Source organism: Pezoporus occidentalis, unplaced genomic scaffold (assembly GCF_034315485.1).
Source record: "Pezoporus occidentalis ecotype Australia unplaced genomic scaffold, CSIRO_AGI_Poc_V1 ctg74, whole genome shotgun sequence".
Classification (NCBI taxonomy): domain Eukaryota; kingdom Metazoa; phylum Chordata; class Aves; order Psittaciformes; family Psittacidae; genus Pezoporus; species Pezoporus occidentalis.
The window spans coordinates 2,078,339-2,094,045 of record NW_026916093.1 but is presented as its reverse complement, the minus strand read 5'-3'; the positions used below and the strand labels follow the sequence as shown (position 1 = coordinate 2,094,045).

General features: G+C 38.3%; 1 protein-coding gene across 1 annotated transcript in view; it reads left to right on the top strand.

The window, feature by feature from the left end:
• ROBO1 (roundabout guidance receptor 1) overlaps positions 1-15,707 on the top strand; it is a 707,430-nt gene that overhangs the window by 620,202 nt on the left and 71,521 nt on the right. The window contains exons 7-8 of the mRNA XM_062602019.1: positions 3,648-3,786; positions 5,477-5,604. Coding sequence (XP_062458003.1) covers positions 3,648-3,786; positions 5,477-5,604 — 267 coding nt within the window. The remainder of the gene's footprint in view (positions 1-3,647; positions 3,787-5,476; positions 5,605-15,707) is intronic.

Genomic DNA, 15,707 nt, shown 5'->3' with positions numbered 1-15,707 from the left:
GGCCTCCTTTAAGACTTTGTTGATGAAAATGTCCATCTTAGGGTTTTCCTACTAAGCTTTCTATTAATGATCATTCTCATCTGTTTCCTTTTTAGTGTTGCAAATGTTTTTGTCATGATTGTGTTCTAGCAAATGATTGGCACTTAATGGCTTTGCAGTACACCCTGGACTGGTTTTGCTATTGGAAGATGCTTTCTTGGTACTGAAACTGAAAATAATCCCAGTATCCACTATCTGGATCAGTATTTTAAAATACTAGCAAGACAAAAATTAGCACTACTGTGAAGGAGAGGCTTAATTTTTCTCCTCCCTTAATGAAGAAAATCAGAATCATTGCAATTTCTATCTTAAATGATTATCCTTTTGTTTATAGCTGTGTGTACTGGGTGTTGTGAAGATGCAACAGGTCTACTTGTTCAGGTGATCTGAGTATCAGAAAATCTGTTTTCATTTAAGGTAACAGCTGAAAACTGCAGGGTTTGTTGTTATTGCAGAAAAGAAGCTGTAATGCCAAGTGTAGTCTCAGAATTCCTTCAGCACAGGAGAATTGCCTCATGGTGACTACAGATGCAGCCTTGGTAGTTTTCAAAATGTGTCCCGTATTAATTTAAAGTAAGGGAGGCTTGAGTTGGCTCAATTGCTCCTGTAGAAGGAGTATTTTGTCTTCACAGGATGAGAGTATCCAAGCCATGGTTCATAACATGCTGGTTTCCATCACAATGCTATTGCCGTAATCCTGGCTCTTGCTTTTGTTTTTATTTCAGGTTTAATATCTGTCTTGTCAGTCTTTGGCACTTTCATCTGTCTTCATTACTTTTTACAGCTGGCTTAAAGTCCTGTTCAGAGTTTTGTTTGAAGTATGGGTTTTCCAGAATAAAACAAAATTGTATGCCATCTTCAGGTTGTTGAAACTGAATATTCAGCAAGATAGTGTAGGTGAAGTTAAGCAAGACTTCCTATGACCCACACTGCTGGGTTTTGGTGAGGGTTTTGGTTTCTTTTTTGTTTGGGTTTTTTTTGGGTGGTGTTTGTTTTTTTTTTAGCTTACAGACACCTTTGAAGCACTCTGGGAGGAAGTTTATTGTCAAACAGACTTTTAGAACTTCCAAGCAAAATCCAGAGTTGAAAGGAAGTCGTAGTTACATGAGTAAAGTTGTGGCACTGAGCTCCTACTTAACAGTACCAGTTAGTTGCTCATCAGTAGTCTAAACAGGGGATTATGGTACAGACTGGTAGGTAATCCAGCCTGGAAAATATGACTCTTGCTAAACACCTGCAAGAGGGATGCATTGCAAAGAGAAGTCTGTCTTTGCGTTTTTCTTCATCTCATTTGCTCTTCAGACATATTTCTTAATTTCAGTGTGGGAGAACTAGTAAGGTTTTCTTTCCAAACAGGACAGTAAAGCTTTAAATGTCTTACCAGTCTGTGTCTAGAAATCTTTATTACACCTAATTCTTTCAATTCTGGCCCTAGATATGCATGAAAGAGCATAAGAAATATGCTGATATTAAAAAATTTCAATATAAAACTTCTGCTTATGGGGTTTTGGTTATTTAGAAGTTGAACTTTAAGTTTCTGCTTTAGATCAGAGGGAGGACTGCATGCCAGAAACTGTAATATTAGAAAGTTTCAAAGTGATCCTTGCTAAGCCTTCCTTGTATTTACCAAATAATCATGTAACAAAGATAGATACTGATTTTCCTTATTCATATATGTGATTTGAATAAGAGTGTTATGAATGGGCAGACAAAAGATCTTTCTCTCCTTTAGAAAACTGATTTATCGAACAGCATGCCTCTTGTGGGTTTTGCTCTTGTGCAGCAGTCCTGGCCTTACCACATCAGTCCTTTTTCTCTTGCATAGTTAAGTTGAATATTTTTCCCAAAACTATTTTACTCTGAAGTTTAATCTGGAACATTCTTTTCTTGCATTCAGATTACATTTTTACTGCATGCTCAAGAAAGCGGATGGGATGAGGGGAGCTACCTGTGTTTGTGGTTTTTTAATTACAGCTAGATTCATTTCCATAGGTGTCTGTTTTATTACTTCCTCCTTGTCTATGAAACCAGGATAGAGCTAACAGTTTAAAGATCAACATGCTAGTACATCTAACACTATTTGGCTAGCATTGCAAGCAAAGGTAAGTTTTCTACAACACGAGCATCCAGCTGGTCTGGACATCCTTGAGAGTAAGGGAAGCTCTTTTATAGAGTTTTGTTCAGTTCACATTTCTACTTCTAGTCCTTTCTGAACCATTCACTAAAGTTTTATGATGCTGAATCTGTTTCTTTATCTGCAAAGTCAAAGTAATATTCAGAACCACCTTTTTCAAACACAAATGTGAGACAATCATATGGGATTGTCTCTTAATCCTTCTGTATGGTGGTTTTTTTGTACTTCTATGAGAAATCTGTGGTGTATTTTTTGGTTTTTACACTTCCTGATTGTGCCAATGGCTTTAGACTCTTCCAGTTCCAAGGAGATGATATTTATATCTTCAATACATAGAAGTGAAAACGTACAACTGCCTTCTCAACCCCCTCAGAGCTTTCACAAGTGTAGAGGCAAAAAAGTCATCTGCTTTAGGCAAAGGAACATGCCAAGCACTCTCCTGTTAAACCTTCCCAGTTCTTTTATGGACATCCTGTTGTCATCTGGTGCTGCCTTTCTAGGTGTATAATCCTTCCTGGGGTATCCCAGAAGTTGTTAAACGCTTATCTTCCTTGTCCATGTGTAAAGCTCACTGGGCTCCAGCCTGCTGTGGAACTATGAAAAGCCCAGCACCATAAAGCTTTGAACCCTGTTACAGGTGGAAGGATGTGTCTGTCCTTTTCCGGAAATTTCCATCTAGTAGTGGGGTTCCCAGAATAGCACAGCCTGGACTGAGATCCTGTTTTGTTTCAGAAAGCCTGAGGAAAAGGATGCAGCAATTAATCTGACTCTGGTGAGCCAGGACTTGGGTCATCCGTGTCCTACAGTGTAAGCCAGGGACAATACCAGTTTTTATGAATAAAAATTATAGAGAGGACATTGTGGGTTTTGCTGGTTTGTTTGATCTTATGTGTGCTATTGAAAGAAAATGTTGCCTTTCTAATGTAGCATTGGAAATGATTGCATTGAACACTACTTGCTGCTGACACCTACAAGCATCCTTGCAGAGATACTGTGCTGGGCCTTACTTTGCCTTCAAATTTAGAGGCACAATTGAGTCAAAATCTTCAGTGAGACATTTGGTTTGTGCCTTCAGTCTTTTTGAAGCAGTGTACCAGATGACTGGGCATTGTCTGGGTACTTGCAACAGTCCTGCTTCTACCTGAGGGTTGATGTGTATTTAGATTTTCTGTATAGGTTGTGTTTTGCTTTAGCTCTATTAGTTGTGACAGCGATACACAAGAAGTAAAGAAGTCTGCACCTGGACTGTGAACCACTGTTAAGAGCATCTGCCTCCTGTTCTGAGGTTCATAGTGCTGGCCATCTGCAGGGCCATGGATCTTCTGCCTGGCACTGGGAGTGAGAAGAGCAGTGGCAGAGGCACCTCCATCAGGTTCATCACACTGCTTCGCTTATTGTAACAGCCACAGCTCAGGAGAAATTGCAGTACGGGCTCAGAACTGCTGGACTAATCCCTTCTTTCCTTTCCTTTTAGAGAGACCATCTTTTGTGAAGAGACCAAGTAATTTGGCTGTAACTGTGGATGACAGTGCAGAGTTTAAGTGTGAGGCAAGAGGTGACCCAGTCCCTACAGTAAGATGGAGGAAAGATGATGGGGAATTACCAAAAGCAAGGTGCAGTACATGGAGTTACCTTTCTTCTGATGTCTAGCTTGGTATATAGTGTAGCCATTCAACATTTGACAGCTAGCATTTGTTTCTTCTTGAATGGAGAAGGCCTGGCTTCATCTAGTAAGACATTTCTCATTACCGTTGAGCTTTACTGAAGTTACAGTTTAAACTGAAACTTAGGAATGTCTTGTTCTCGAGCTTTTGCTGTAACAACACATATATAAAGATAACAAAATACAATAAAGTTCAGTCCGTAGTATCTGATGCAGATTGATTTGTCACCTGAAGAGTCTTTTGTAATTACTACAAGTTTTGGAAAATATATAATAAATAGTAAATTAGATCACAACGTCAGGAAATATATATTGGAATCACAACTGGTACAAAATGTGGTCCAGCAATATAGAATCATAGAACAGTTAGGGTTGGAAAGGACCTTAAGATCATTTAGTTCCAGCCCCCCTGCCATGGGCAGGGACACTTCACACTAAACCATCTCACCCAAGGCTCTGTCCAACCTGGCCTTAAACACCGCCAGGGATGGAGCATTCACAACCTCCCTGGGCAACCCATTCCAGTGCCTCACCACCCTCACAGTAAAGAATTTCTTCCTTATATCCAATCTAAACTTCCCATTTAATTTTTAACCCGTTACCCCTTGTCCTGTCACTACAGCCCCTAATGAAGAGTCCCTCCCCAGCATCCTTATAGCCCCCCTTCAGATACTGGAAGGCTGCTATGAGGTCTCCACGCAGTCTTCTCTCCTTCAGGCTGAACAGCCCCAACTTCCTCAGCCTGTCTTCATACAGGAGGTGCTCCTTGATTTTACATGTTCTTGTTACTAAGTTTCCCCCGTCATTGCTCCAACTCAGGCCAAAATGTAAAAGGCCTTATTAAAAGAAATACATTCTACGGTAGATAGATAGATAGATAGATAGATAGATAGATAGATAGATAGATAGATAGATAGATAGATAGATAGATAATTTATTTTGAATTCCCGATTGTCAGTTGAAAACCTGTTAAGGGAGGAGCTTGAAAGAAGAAATCCTGTAACAGTTTGCTCCAGCCATCCAATTCCCACTTCCTGTTAATCTAGTCTATATCTTCAATAAAACTATAGCCATTTTAGTGTAAAAAAACCACATAAACACATTGACTGCATTACACAAAGAAGAGAAACAAAGTGATGAAATGAGAAGAAATGGTAAAAAGCCACATCGGTCTTTTCAAAAGAAATTGAATGAATTGGGATTTATCTTGACTTTCAAGCAATTCTGATCTTCTTGAGAACAATACTATCTTTTCAACCATATTAAAAAAAATTCTTCATTCAGATGGGAAAACTGTTGGAAGAAAAATAACTGTTAATTGCGTTTACTTGTTCTAACAATTAAAAAGTTATGCGTTACAGCTTTACGTTTGCTTTACAACAGTGAAATTGTACTGACGTGTGAAAAACTGACTCATATTGCAAAAGAAATTAGAGTTAGGTTTTCAATTATTTATATATATTTTTCTTTTAAAATATTGTCTTTACATTATCAATTTATGAGGATTTATACACTTTTTTATTTCTAAGGCAAATGTAGGAATAAAAATATGAGCAAAAACCCACCATATTTTTACCCTTTACAGAAATTGTAAATTTCTATTATTCCTACTCACTGTTTATGACTATGTATATTTAAAGATACGAAATCCGTGATGATCATACCTTGAAAATCCGGAAAGTTATGGCAGGAGACATGGGCTCATATACTTGTGTTGCAGAAAATATGGTTGGAAAAGCTGAAGCATCAGCAACTCTGACAGTTCAAGGTAAGAATGATTCCTTGCGTAGTACTCCAGTATAGAATAAAGTTGATTTTTTTGCCTGGTAACTTTTATAGAATTGCTATATGCGACTAGTTAAGTCTGTACACAACTATTAGAGTTATGACTTATGCGGGAACTTTATGCTGTGTGGTAAAAAATATGTGAAAAATATGAATTTTGCTTGAGTTTTATACTTAAGAAATCAAATCACGTCATATATAAGATTTTTTGTAAGCAGTCTTTACAGAACAGTAATGGGGAACTGAACATGTTTGAACTTCAGTGTGATCAGCATCATATCAATTACAATCTTTGTACCTAAAACCCAAATAATAGAAAGAAGAAAAGCAGTGTTAGCAAACTACATTGTTTTAACTTGAAAGGGAGAGTTATAAGTTCAAGTATCTGACAATTTTTTTCAATTAAAAAAATTAAAAAAGAGACAGTGAATGATAAATCTCTTTGTGTATCTTTTAATTCATTAAACCAAACCACTAGCATTCCTGTTGCTTTTTCATTATGGAAGCATATCATAGCACTACTGTTTCTCTATAAGATAAAAATTCAGTGGAACTTAGTGAACTAATTTGTTTAAAAATCCTTCATTGCCTTTATATACACCATCCAGATGTTCACTATTCAGATAATCCCTCTCTTCCTTTCCTGGCTAGCAGACAGCCAGTGATGTCATCCTCATGCTTTTTTCTAAGGACTGATTGTCCTTCTGTCCTTTTCTCTGTTCAGTGGGTATTAGTTATTATGGAGTTCTGGGAAAGTATAGGCTTAGAAGTATTTTATTTGGTAACAGGACTCTATTTTGACACATTTACTGTGACAGGAAAGGTCTTGTCCTTAACCTGCTCTCCTTTTTCCACCAGAAACACTTGGTGTTCCTAACATCTGTAGCTGTTAGGAAAATAGCTTGAGAGTTGAAGCTCTCATAAACCCAAGAATTTTGAGATGCTCTGCTTTGTTAGTCACCACAATGTTTATACATCAAAAGTGATACCTTATGTTTGCAAAACAACCAGCTCTTGTGCTCAGGGTTTTAGAATAAAAGGTTAAAAGTAATCACAGTTTATTCAAAAGATAGAGTGAATTATTTTTAAGTGGTGATTTGTTCTGAAGATCACGTATCAACTCCATCTTGTAAAACATTAGTATTAAGAAAATTTGCTTTATGACTGGTTGAGCAGTTACATTTCCAGATATAAGATACTGGCAGCCCTAGTCTTTCATACTACTATTCAAAATAATAAGCAAGCACATTCTTGTAATCTCATTTAGGTTAACAGTGCTACTCTAGATATAAAATGATGTGTAGGTATTAGTGATCTAGCGTGAGATATTTCTAATTTTGATAATAAAATGGTACTTTTAAGGAACACAATCACAACCTAAGTCTTGATTCAGCAAGGTCCTTTTTTTAGGAGCTTGTTTAACACAGCAGATATTTACACTGTAACAGCTTTGCTCTCCAGATATTGTTACAGGATAATTTGTTTCCCAGTGTGAATAAATTACCTCCTGAGCCATTTGTCTGCGCTAATGTCTTCATAGGAGGGATTGATGGGAGAAACTGTAATGTGTAAGGCCAATTTGTAGTTGGTAATGTAGTAAATTATCATCGAAATCCATTTATTTGAGTATCCAGGAGACCTAGTATTATGGGAAGGGGGGGGGGGGGGGGGACACGACTTCTCTAGAAAACATCCGTTTTCCATTGAGATTTGTTCACATTTTTCCTTCTTTTTCTCCTCCTACTCTTCTTCCCTCCTGTCCCCACCTATTTCCCTGTTAAAACACTGTACTTTCGATTAGTGCCACATGCTCTATTGACTGTAGGGTTTAATAAATGTGTGTTCTGCTAGGCCAAGTAGAGTTACTTTGGTTACATGTTGTAAACAGAAGGCTGTGTTGCAGATCATGGCCTCGGAAGTCACAGCTCCCACTTGTTAAATTCAGCAAAGGACAAAGTGGGGAGTTTAGCTTTTTAGCTTGGTTTGAGTTTGGATTTTAGAGGGTTTTCATGGGGTTTGCTGTGGGGTTTTCCCCCCTCAGTATCTCAGCAATAGGCCGTGGTGTTTCCATGCCAGATTACATGCTAAAGAAAGAGTAAAAGAGTTGTTGATGCTAACCGCAGAAGCTGCGTATCTGTGTTAGGAAAGGGGCAGTCATCTCTACTAAGTGTCTGCACAGTGGAACTGCTGCACTGAATGCAGCATGGCATGCAGCAGAAAGAGCTGTAAGCAGTTTGCTTGGAGACACTCAGGCCTTAGGGTTGGTAGCACTGCTAAGAAGAGGACATATCCTCTTCTATACTCATCGTTTTTCAGGCCTCGAGCGCTGTGATTGATGTGTGTGTTCTGCACTGTACAGGGTTATCTAGGGTATTAAAAGGTGGAGTGTGAAACACCAGGGCTAATTGAGATACCCAGGTGTCAGGCATGTGTCGATGAAGTGAGGTGGATAGTTAGCCTGGTGTCTCAACAGAGAGCTGCCCTGCATCTGACAGTATGATTACCTCTAGGTCAGCTCTGCCCCTGCTTGATCTAGCAGACATTGGAGTGCATAGTGCATGCCCTGCAGTGCTCTCTGTCTCAAGGAGACTGCCACTGAGCTCAGTGAATGGGCCTAATCTGTGTTCATGGACTAGGAACTGTCAACCCTGATGGTTCAGCTTTATAATGTAGGATTCTAACTGTAGAAGATTCCAAAGAGGGGAGGGAATATCAGTTTCATTTCAGTGTTCTTCCCGCTCATGACACCAGCATTTCAGATTCTTGGAATCACTATTTTCCTTTATGTGGACTCCTAACTTTGGGGAGCGTAAGTATTTCCTATGTGAAGTGCAGATGCTGTATTTTTATTGTGATTTCAGTCAAATTCTTAAAGCAAATGTGGAGTCCTGTATTGACACAGAAGTCTGAACCCTTCACTTGGTCTTTTACTAAGCCTACATTATATTTTACCACTACATTATATTTTAACAAGTAGCTGATGAGCTCCAGAACAGGAAAACAATGACCAAAAGTGCCTCTCTAGAACTAGTGGATTTCTTTCTTGCTCTAGCACTAAGCAATTCAGCTGTATTTTTCTATATGTATTTAATATATATGCAAAATGCTTTTAATTTTTTTTTTAAGATTTCTGTTATGCTATTTACTTAGTTTTATGCCTTGAAGCACGGCTACAGAAATAATATTTCATTATTATATATAACATTGAAGCCCATGTTCCTAAGGCAAACAGAATTGCAAGAAATGCATGCCTCAGAACTTCACTTCTAAAAGGGAATTAGTTTTGCCATGAATGCAGATAGAAGTAGGGCTTCTCCAAGAATTTCACATTTAATCATAAAAATGCTTTTCAGTAAATCTAGCAACCAGAGTTTTCCGTATTTTACTCTACTTCCATTTGCTTCACTCCCATTTGCAGTATTTGATTAGGCTTTTTAACATCTAATTTTATAATAGGTTTATAATTTATGCTGAAGTGAGCTTTATTCTATTCACTTCTAGGATAGAAGTGGAAATTATGACTCCAGTGGAAGTCCTGCTGTGGCACTGTCTAAGAACTATTATAGTGAGGGCAGTGTAGTTGCTACTCAGCAGGTCAAGTTGACTTGAGTAGTTCACAAGAATACCAACACGGTGGCTGTTGGTGACTGTTGGTGGATCACCAACAGGTTGATAGTGAGCATCATTCTCAAACTATGAGTTCTTCTTTAACTCATTTTCATCAAGCAGTGGCTCTGGTGAAGCTCACGGTACTTGTCACAGTGCCAAGCCTAATGCATCTAAGCATACAGCAGCAGTGACAGAACTGTAAAATGTTAATTTTGCTATTCAAAGGCACTAACACTTTCAGTGTTATCAGTTTGGCAAGGAAAAAGAAGAATTCCTGTGGAGATGACACTGGCCCATTCATATTTTACAGTGGTGATCTTTGGTATCAAGGTTTTTAGCATATGTTGTCATTTATTTTAGGTTTAACAGAGCTTGTCTGCAAGGTAGATGGAGAACAGAACTTTTGATAAGTGACTTCTGGCTCTGATTTTGCTCTACTAGTCAACTGACAAGGGATTCTAATCTGAAAAGGTGGCACATGCTTCAGGTCTGGAATTTCCTCTTCCTCCTTCCACCCCTTCTTTGTACAAAGTAGCTTCAAGGCATGCCGTGAAAGACATCAATTTGATAAGGCTCCTGGGTAGGGCGAATGAATGAAAAGGAATAGGATTTGCTCTTTTATCTGTCAGATACTATGTAAATGTTTCCGCTGTGTCAGGCCGCTGGTACACATTATAAGTTGTCTGTAAGTGTAATTGCTTTATAGGCATCTGAGCTACCTACATTAAAATAACAAAGACAAAATTCAGATTTTGATGGGATTACAAAAATGCGATTGAGGTGTACGGTGGTTGTTATGTGTTGCAGTGAATGCCTCACAGTATCATGGGTGAATTTAACCACTTGAATTTTAAAACTAGGATTTGGATTTAAATCTGAACTTGTCTACATGGTCTCTCTTTAAGTCAGTGGTTCTCCTTTTGAAAGAACTAATTTTAGGCCATATTCTGCCTTCAGTCCCCATGAAAGAGGAAAGAAGAATAGTGATTGTCCTTTGAACTTCAGGAGTTTTTTTTAATTAATAAACTTTTGGCAGGGTGAATGAGGGAAAGCATCTCTTGTGATTTGTATAGCTTAAAGAGACAGCCCTTTCCCCCTTAATGACTGCTGTAAACTATGACAGCACTTCAGATTCCTATCAAAGATCTGAGGAGTTTGACCGCCACCTATTTCTGGTGAAAGAATATAAATCTTAAAAGTTAATCAGAAGGAACTGAGAAAACCCTTTGAAGAAGAGGTTAGTGCCCTGAAGGTGCTTGTTCTACTGATGCAAGTGACGAACACCAAGATTCCTGAAGCATTTCTAAAATACAGGTAAAGGAAGGAATCAGTAAACATTTCAGAAAAAAAAAAAAGTGATTTATAGTTGCTTCAAAGCCATGCAATGTATTTTGAGAAATAACTGCTTCTATTCTGTTTAAGATTTGTTTTTTTAATTCAGTTTTATTTTTTTCCATGGAGTCTCACAGCAGTGATAGCAGTTGCTTACAGGGAAATAATACTTAAAAACTTTGGAGATTCCTTCCTGCAATGTAGTACTTTGAAACAGGGACTTGAGACAGATGTTTTTGAGCTAGTGGAACAGGAGACAAAATAATTTGGAGAAACCTTAGTACCAAAATAAACAGAAGCTGGAGGCTTTCTTCTGCTGAAAGGGTTTCATTTACTGTAAAGTTCTTAAAAAACTCTACCTTTTAACCACTCACTGCCGAGAATCGTAGGGGGTCAATTTGTGGAGCATACTTGAGCACTCAATTAAAAAGTAGCAAAGAAAATCTGAAAACTGTTTTCTAGTGCCTGCAATTTCCTTAATCCCATGGCTGAGGAGAAAATCAATTAGTTTTGCATCAGGCTTCGCTGTTGCAGCTTTATTTTGTGACTGCTGTTCTAAAGCTAACATTTCAATAATCCTGTGTTTGGAACAGACCAAGTAGAGTTTTACTACAAGTTGTTGAGTTTACAGATTTTTCCCTTTTATGTATAAAATTAAATAGAGTGCAAGGAATAATAATTTTCATTGGTTCTTCAGTAAGCAGGACTTCTGCTATATGTTTGTTCCGAAATAAACTTAGGCTGTATTAAATTATATTAAACAGCCGTGAAAAGGCAATGCGTACTTTATTTTTGCCTTACTTATAGTCTAAAAGTAATATTCTTAAGTACTATACGGTGACTATAACATACTATCTTATTTTTGTTAGTTTACATGCATCATTAAAGTCTGTCATCTCTGAATTGCTTCTTGATCCAAAAAATGCCAATTTAGGATAACAGGGGATTCAAACATTATTTGATAAGCTTTTTTGAGTACATTTTGTTACTATGAATTATGTTTTGCTTGAAAACTAAAATATTTTATTGTTAGGTGCTGAATAACACTGCAGAACTGGTAATAAAGTATCTTACAGTCTTTATATGCAAACTAGATTACCTAGAAGGCACAGTATCAGAATATTCCAGCTATATATTCCAGAATATACAGCTTCTTCTGGTTAAACTGCTATATATCACGTATGCTCATATTATTTGCTGCAGGAGGTATCTGCATGCTCCTCTTGTCCCTTTGACCATACATAATTCCCCACGTTTGGGTGAATTTTTTTTCCCGTTTATGATAGAAGATTGAGGAAAAAGGACAAAGCTGGATGGGATGGGTAGATCTGAGGCTAGTTTTCTTGTTCTCATAAATGCCCTGCACTCTTTAAACACGGCATTGAAGGGGATTCTGTTCTCTTCGCATCCTTCAGTGGCATAATGAGAGCCCGCTTAGGACTTTTAACTCCTTAGATTAAATATGCACTCTTTTGGCAGAGTTAAGGTAGGACATTAATACCTGGCTCTTGGTACAGAGGAAGAAGTCACCTGAAAGTTCTGTTGTTATCAGGCCTTCCACCAGCAAGGTTCAATGGCCTTTTCTGTGCCTTTTCCTCCAGAGTTCTTGGACGCTCAGACCTTAACAGAATTTTTTTCCTTGAAGAATATAACTAACCTAACTAAAGACTAAACCTCAGAGCATGTTTGCTAACATCTTTGGACCATGAGAGCGGCAGCAATACTTTTGTTTCAACCTGCCGGCAGTTTTTATTAGCACTATTGTCTTTCTGGCTTCACTCTGTGAAAATCAGGATGAGTGTCCCTGATAGTTTGTTTTTTTGGTTTGGGGTTGTTGTTTTGTGGGGATTTTTTGTTGTTTTTCTTTTTAGTTTATTTTATTTTTGCACATCATTGTTTTTCATTTCCTTAAGCAACTTGTTTCCTTTTCTACCTCCATCACAGTAAAAATTTCCTGTCATAGATTCATAGAATGGTTTGGGTTGTAAAGGACCTTAAGATCACCCAGTTCCAGCCCCCTGCCATGAGCAAGAATGTCTCACACTAGATCATGGCTCCCAAGACTCTGTCCAAACTGGCCTTGACCACTGCCAAGGATGGAGCATTCACGACTGCTTTGAGCAACCTGTTCCAGTGCCTCACCACCCTCACAGTAAAGAACTTCCTCCATATATCCAACGTGAACTTCCCCTGTCCCTTGTGGATAATTCTGTCTTGTATAAAATTCTTCCATGTTGCGAATTTTGCTACCTGTAATTAGAATTCATTAATACATCATGGTTAACTTCCTGCTAACATTATTAAAAAATAAGGTCAGGTATTAGTGTCCCATATGTAGACTTGGGTTGTCTCTCTGTGGGGGCTGTGGTGTCCCCATACAAAGAAGTCCAGATTTCTTTTGAGATAGTATTTGTTACATTTGACAGTATTCCTTACCAAGTATTGCATGCCCAAAATAACATTTTTTAATGGGCAGAAGTTACTGTGCTGTGGAGATTTATTGTCTTTCCATTTTTAGTGGGCGTTTGGTATCCATTGATCATGGGGCTTTGGCCACTTTTCACAAAGAGCTTTAACTTGCAGTAAGAAGTCTGCTATGGATTTCAAGTACTTCTTTCCAAGAAAACTGCTATCATAAACAGCTGGGGAAAAAAATCCCACTCAGTTTTCTTTTCAGCTCAACTATCTTTTGCTGTAAGTCCAAAAATGCAGTAGGAAGCTCCTAACAATTCTCCAGATAGTATCCAGCTATCATAATCTTTTTGTACTTTTGCACATCCTAATTTGAAATTCATCTATCTTTTTTCACTCTTTTAAAAGGTTTTAGTATAAATATTTGTAGCCATGACTGCTTAGATTGCAGCAGTGCCCAAAATTACCTCCGTGGTTTTTAAACACAGGGAAAGACAGCTCTTCTCTGAAAAGAGAAGCCTGGGAAACAGTACTCCACAGTTTACTGCATTATTCAAGTTTTAAAATAGGTGGAATTAGGCTTAAGTGTGCTGTCTAAATTCTGTGTGCTTTATAGGCTGGTTTAGGAGAACCCAGAACAAGGAAGGGGGAGTTGAGACTAGGGAAGGAATTTCTGGAAGACTTTAAATCCCTCTCTCCCTCTTGCTGTCTTCTAACCCCCATATTTCAGATTTCTCTTGTCACCTCAAGGCAGTGACTACAGGATTGATAACCACTTGAAACTGCATACTACACATATTAACCTGAGAAGTGCTGCCTTCTAAAACCACACTGCAAAGTCTATTTCCCCTTTTTTTATTTTTATCATATAAATCTTCATTGACTTTCTTATTTTGTAGTATCTGGTATCAGGAAAATCAGTTGCAAATCAAAAAATCTCATGTGAGTGTGTTTTACACAGTTTTCTTCCCATGGATTACTGCAGTAGGTTCCTCCCCACCACGCATGTACAAACATACACAGGCTTGTGTAGCCTGTTTAAATGTTTTAAAAGGAAGATTCATTAGCCTGCTGTGAGGCAGACATCAAGATAATATAGTTACATGACAGAGACACAGCTGAGATCAAGCCACATTTTACTGCTCAGCCCCATCAATTAGGGCTAGGGAGGGAAACACCTCTCAGCCCAAATTAAAACTCAGAACAGCCAGGGGTCAATGCCATTTGATAGCTCCTGAAAACAGGAAAGCACCCAAACAGGAGGTTTGATTGATGCACAGATCTTGTGCTGCTTGTCAGCAGACGGTGGAGTTTAAACCACCAAAGAGAATAGAAAGCTTAGTGACATTTTAATGCCACCATTGAAACAAATGGCTTCTTGATCCTGGTGCAGAGCTGAGAACAGCTACCTTCCTGCTTGCTGCGGGAGGGAGAATCCTTGATTTTGAATTCTTGGCTTCAGGTTGATCTCTAAAATGGATTCTGTAGTTGGTGATGTTGAACTGCCACACTGTGTGTGTCGTGATATTACGTGTTTGTTCTGTGTATAAACCTGAATCATTGCTACAGGTTTGTAGGTTTCCACCTTTCCTAAAGATGATCTTTCTTTTAGAGCTATATTTCCTAATAGTCAACTGCCTGCTTTCTTAATTTCATTCTCTTACTTACAGCACCATTGTAGAAAACAGTTTATTTCTCTTCCAATCAGTTAGATTTCTGTCTTCTTGCCTTTGGTCAGTAGTTGCTATAGTCACTTGTTCTTTTAAACTTAAGAAGTACTTATCTGACGTATCAGCAGCAATCCAAAACAGAATTCTTCCAGTCATCATAAATGTAATAAACCAGGATCACCCCCATGCTGGGGGTTTGGAATTACAAGTCATCGCTTTTTATTTGAAACACCAAAAATCTTACGTAAACATTTTGCCTCAACTGTATGGCTGGGGAATGCTTGGTGCCAGACTGTTAGATCTTTCCTCAGGAGTTTGTACTGCACTGTATCACGCCTGGTGCTCTGGGACAATGTACTGTGGAGGCATTCATGGTGAGTAAGGGTGCCCAAGTCTGGTCTTAAATGAATGTGAGTTTTAGCAGTTACTTATGTTTGTATCTAGACCTCAGGAAGTGACAGCTGAAAACAGGCCGATGAGGATGAAAAGTGATACACCCTAGTTCTTTTGTAATGTACCTGGTATTATTTTCCCATATTTTTCACAGGTTGAAGCCAGGAAACAGCTGAATGGCTGCATTTATATTTTCTCAGAAAAAGAGATTTTGGCCTTTGTTTATTTCTCTGTAGAAAGTGAAACTTTCCACAAATGACTGCAGAGAGATGTGCATATCAAGGATATTGGGTGTTCCAGATTGCTTTGATAAGAACAAATAGCCTACAAATCACTAGACAGAAAATGAAACATGGCACGTTATCTCAAACATCCTCCTTTAATACCAGTTTCTCCAAAACACCAACATAAATAACTGGTAGTCATGTTGCAGAAAGGCATTCAGCGGTCCTTGCTCAGATAGTTGAAGGTAAAAAGTAGTTAATTAGATTTCAGAGTTTAGCAAGCTTGGGAATGAAGCATGTTTATGAACAGAAGAGGTTGTCAGCTTTAGTTTTTGCTTGGAAATAGGGGAGGGACCAGAGAATGAAATTGTTCCAATGCCTTTATTTTTTTTAAAGGAGTGAGGAGTCAGAGTTTGAGCAGTTTGCTAAATGTACTCAGACTCTAC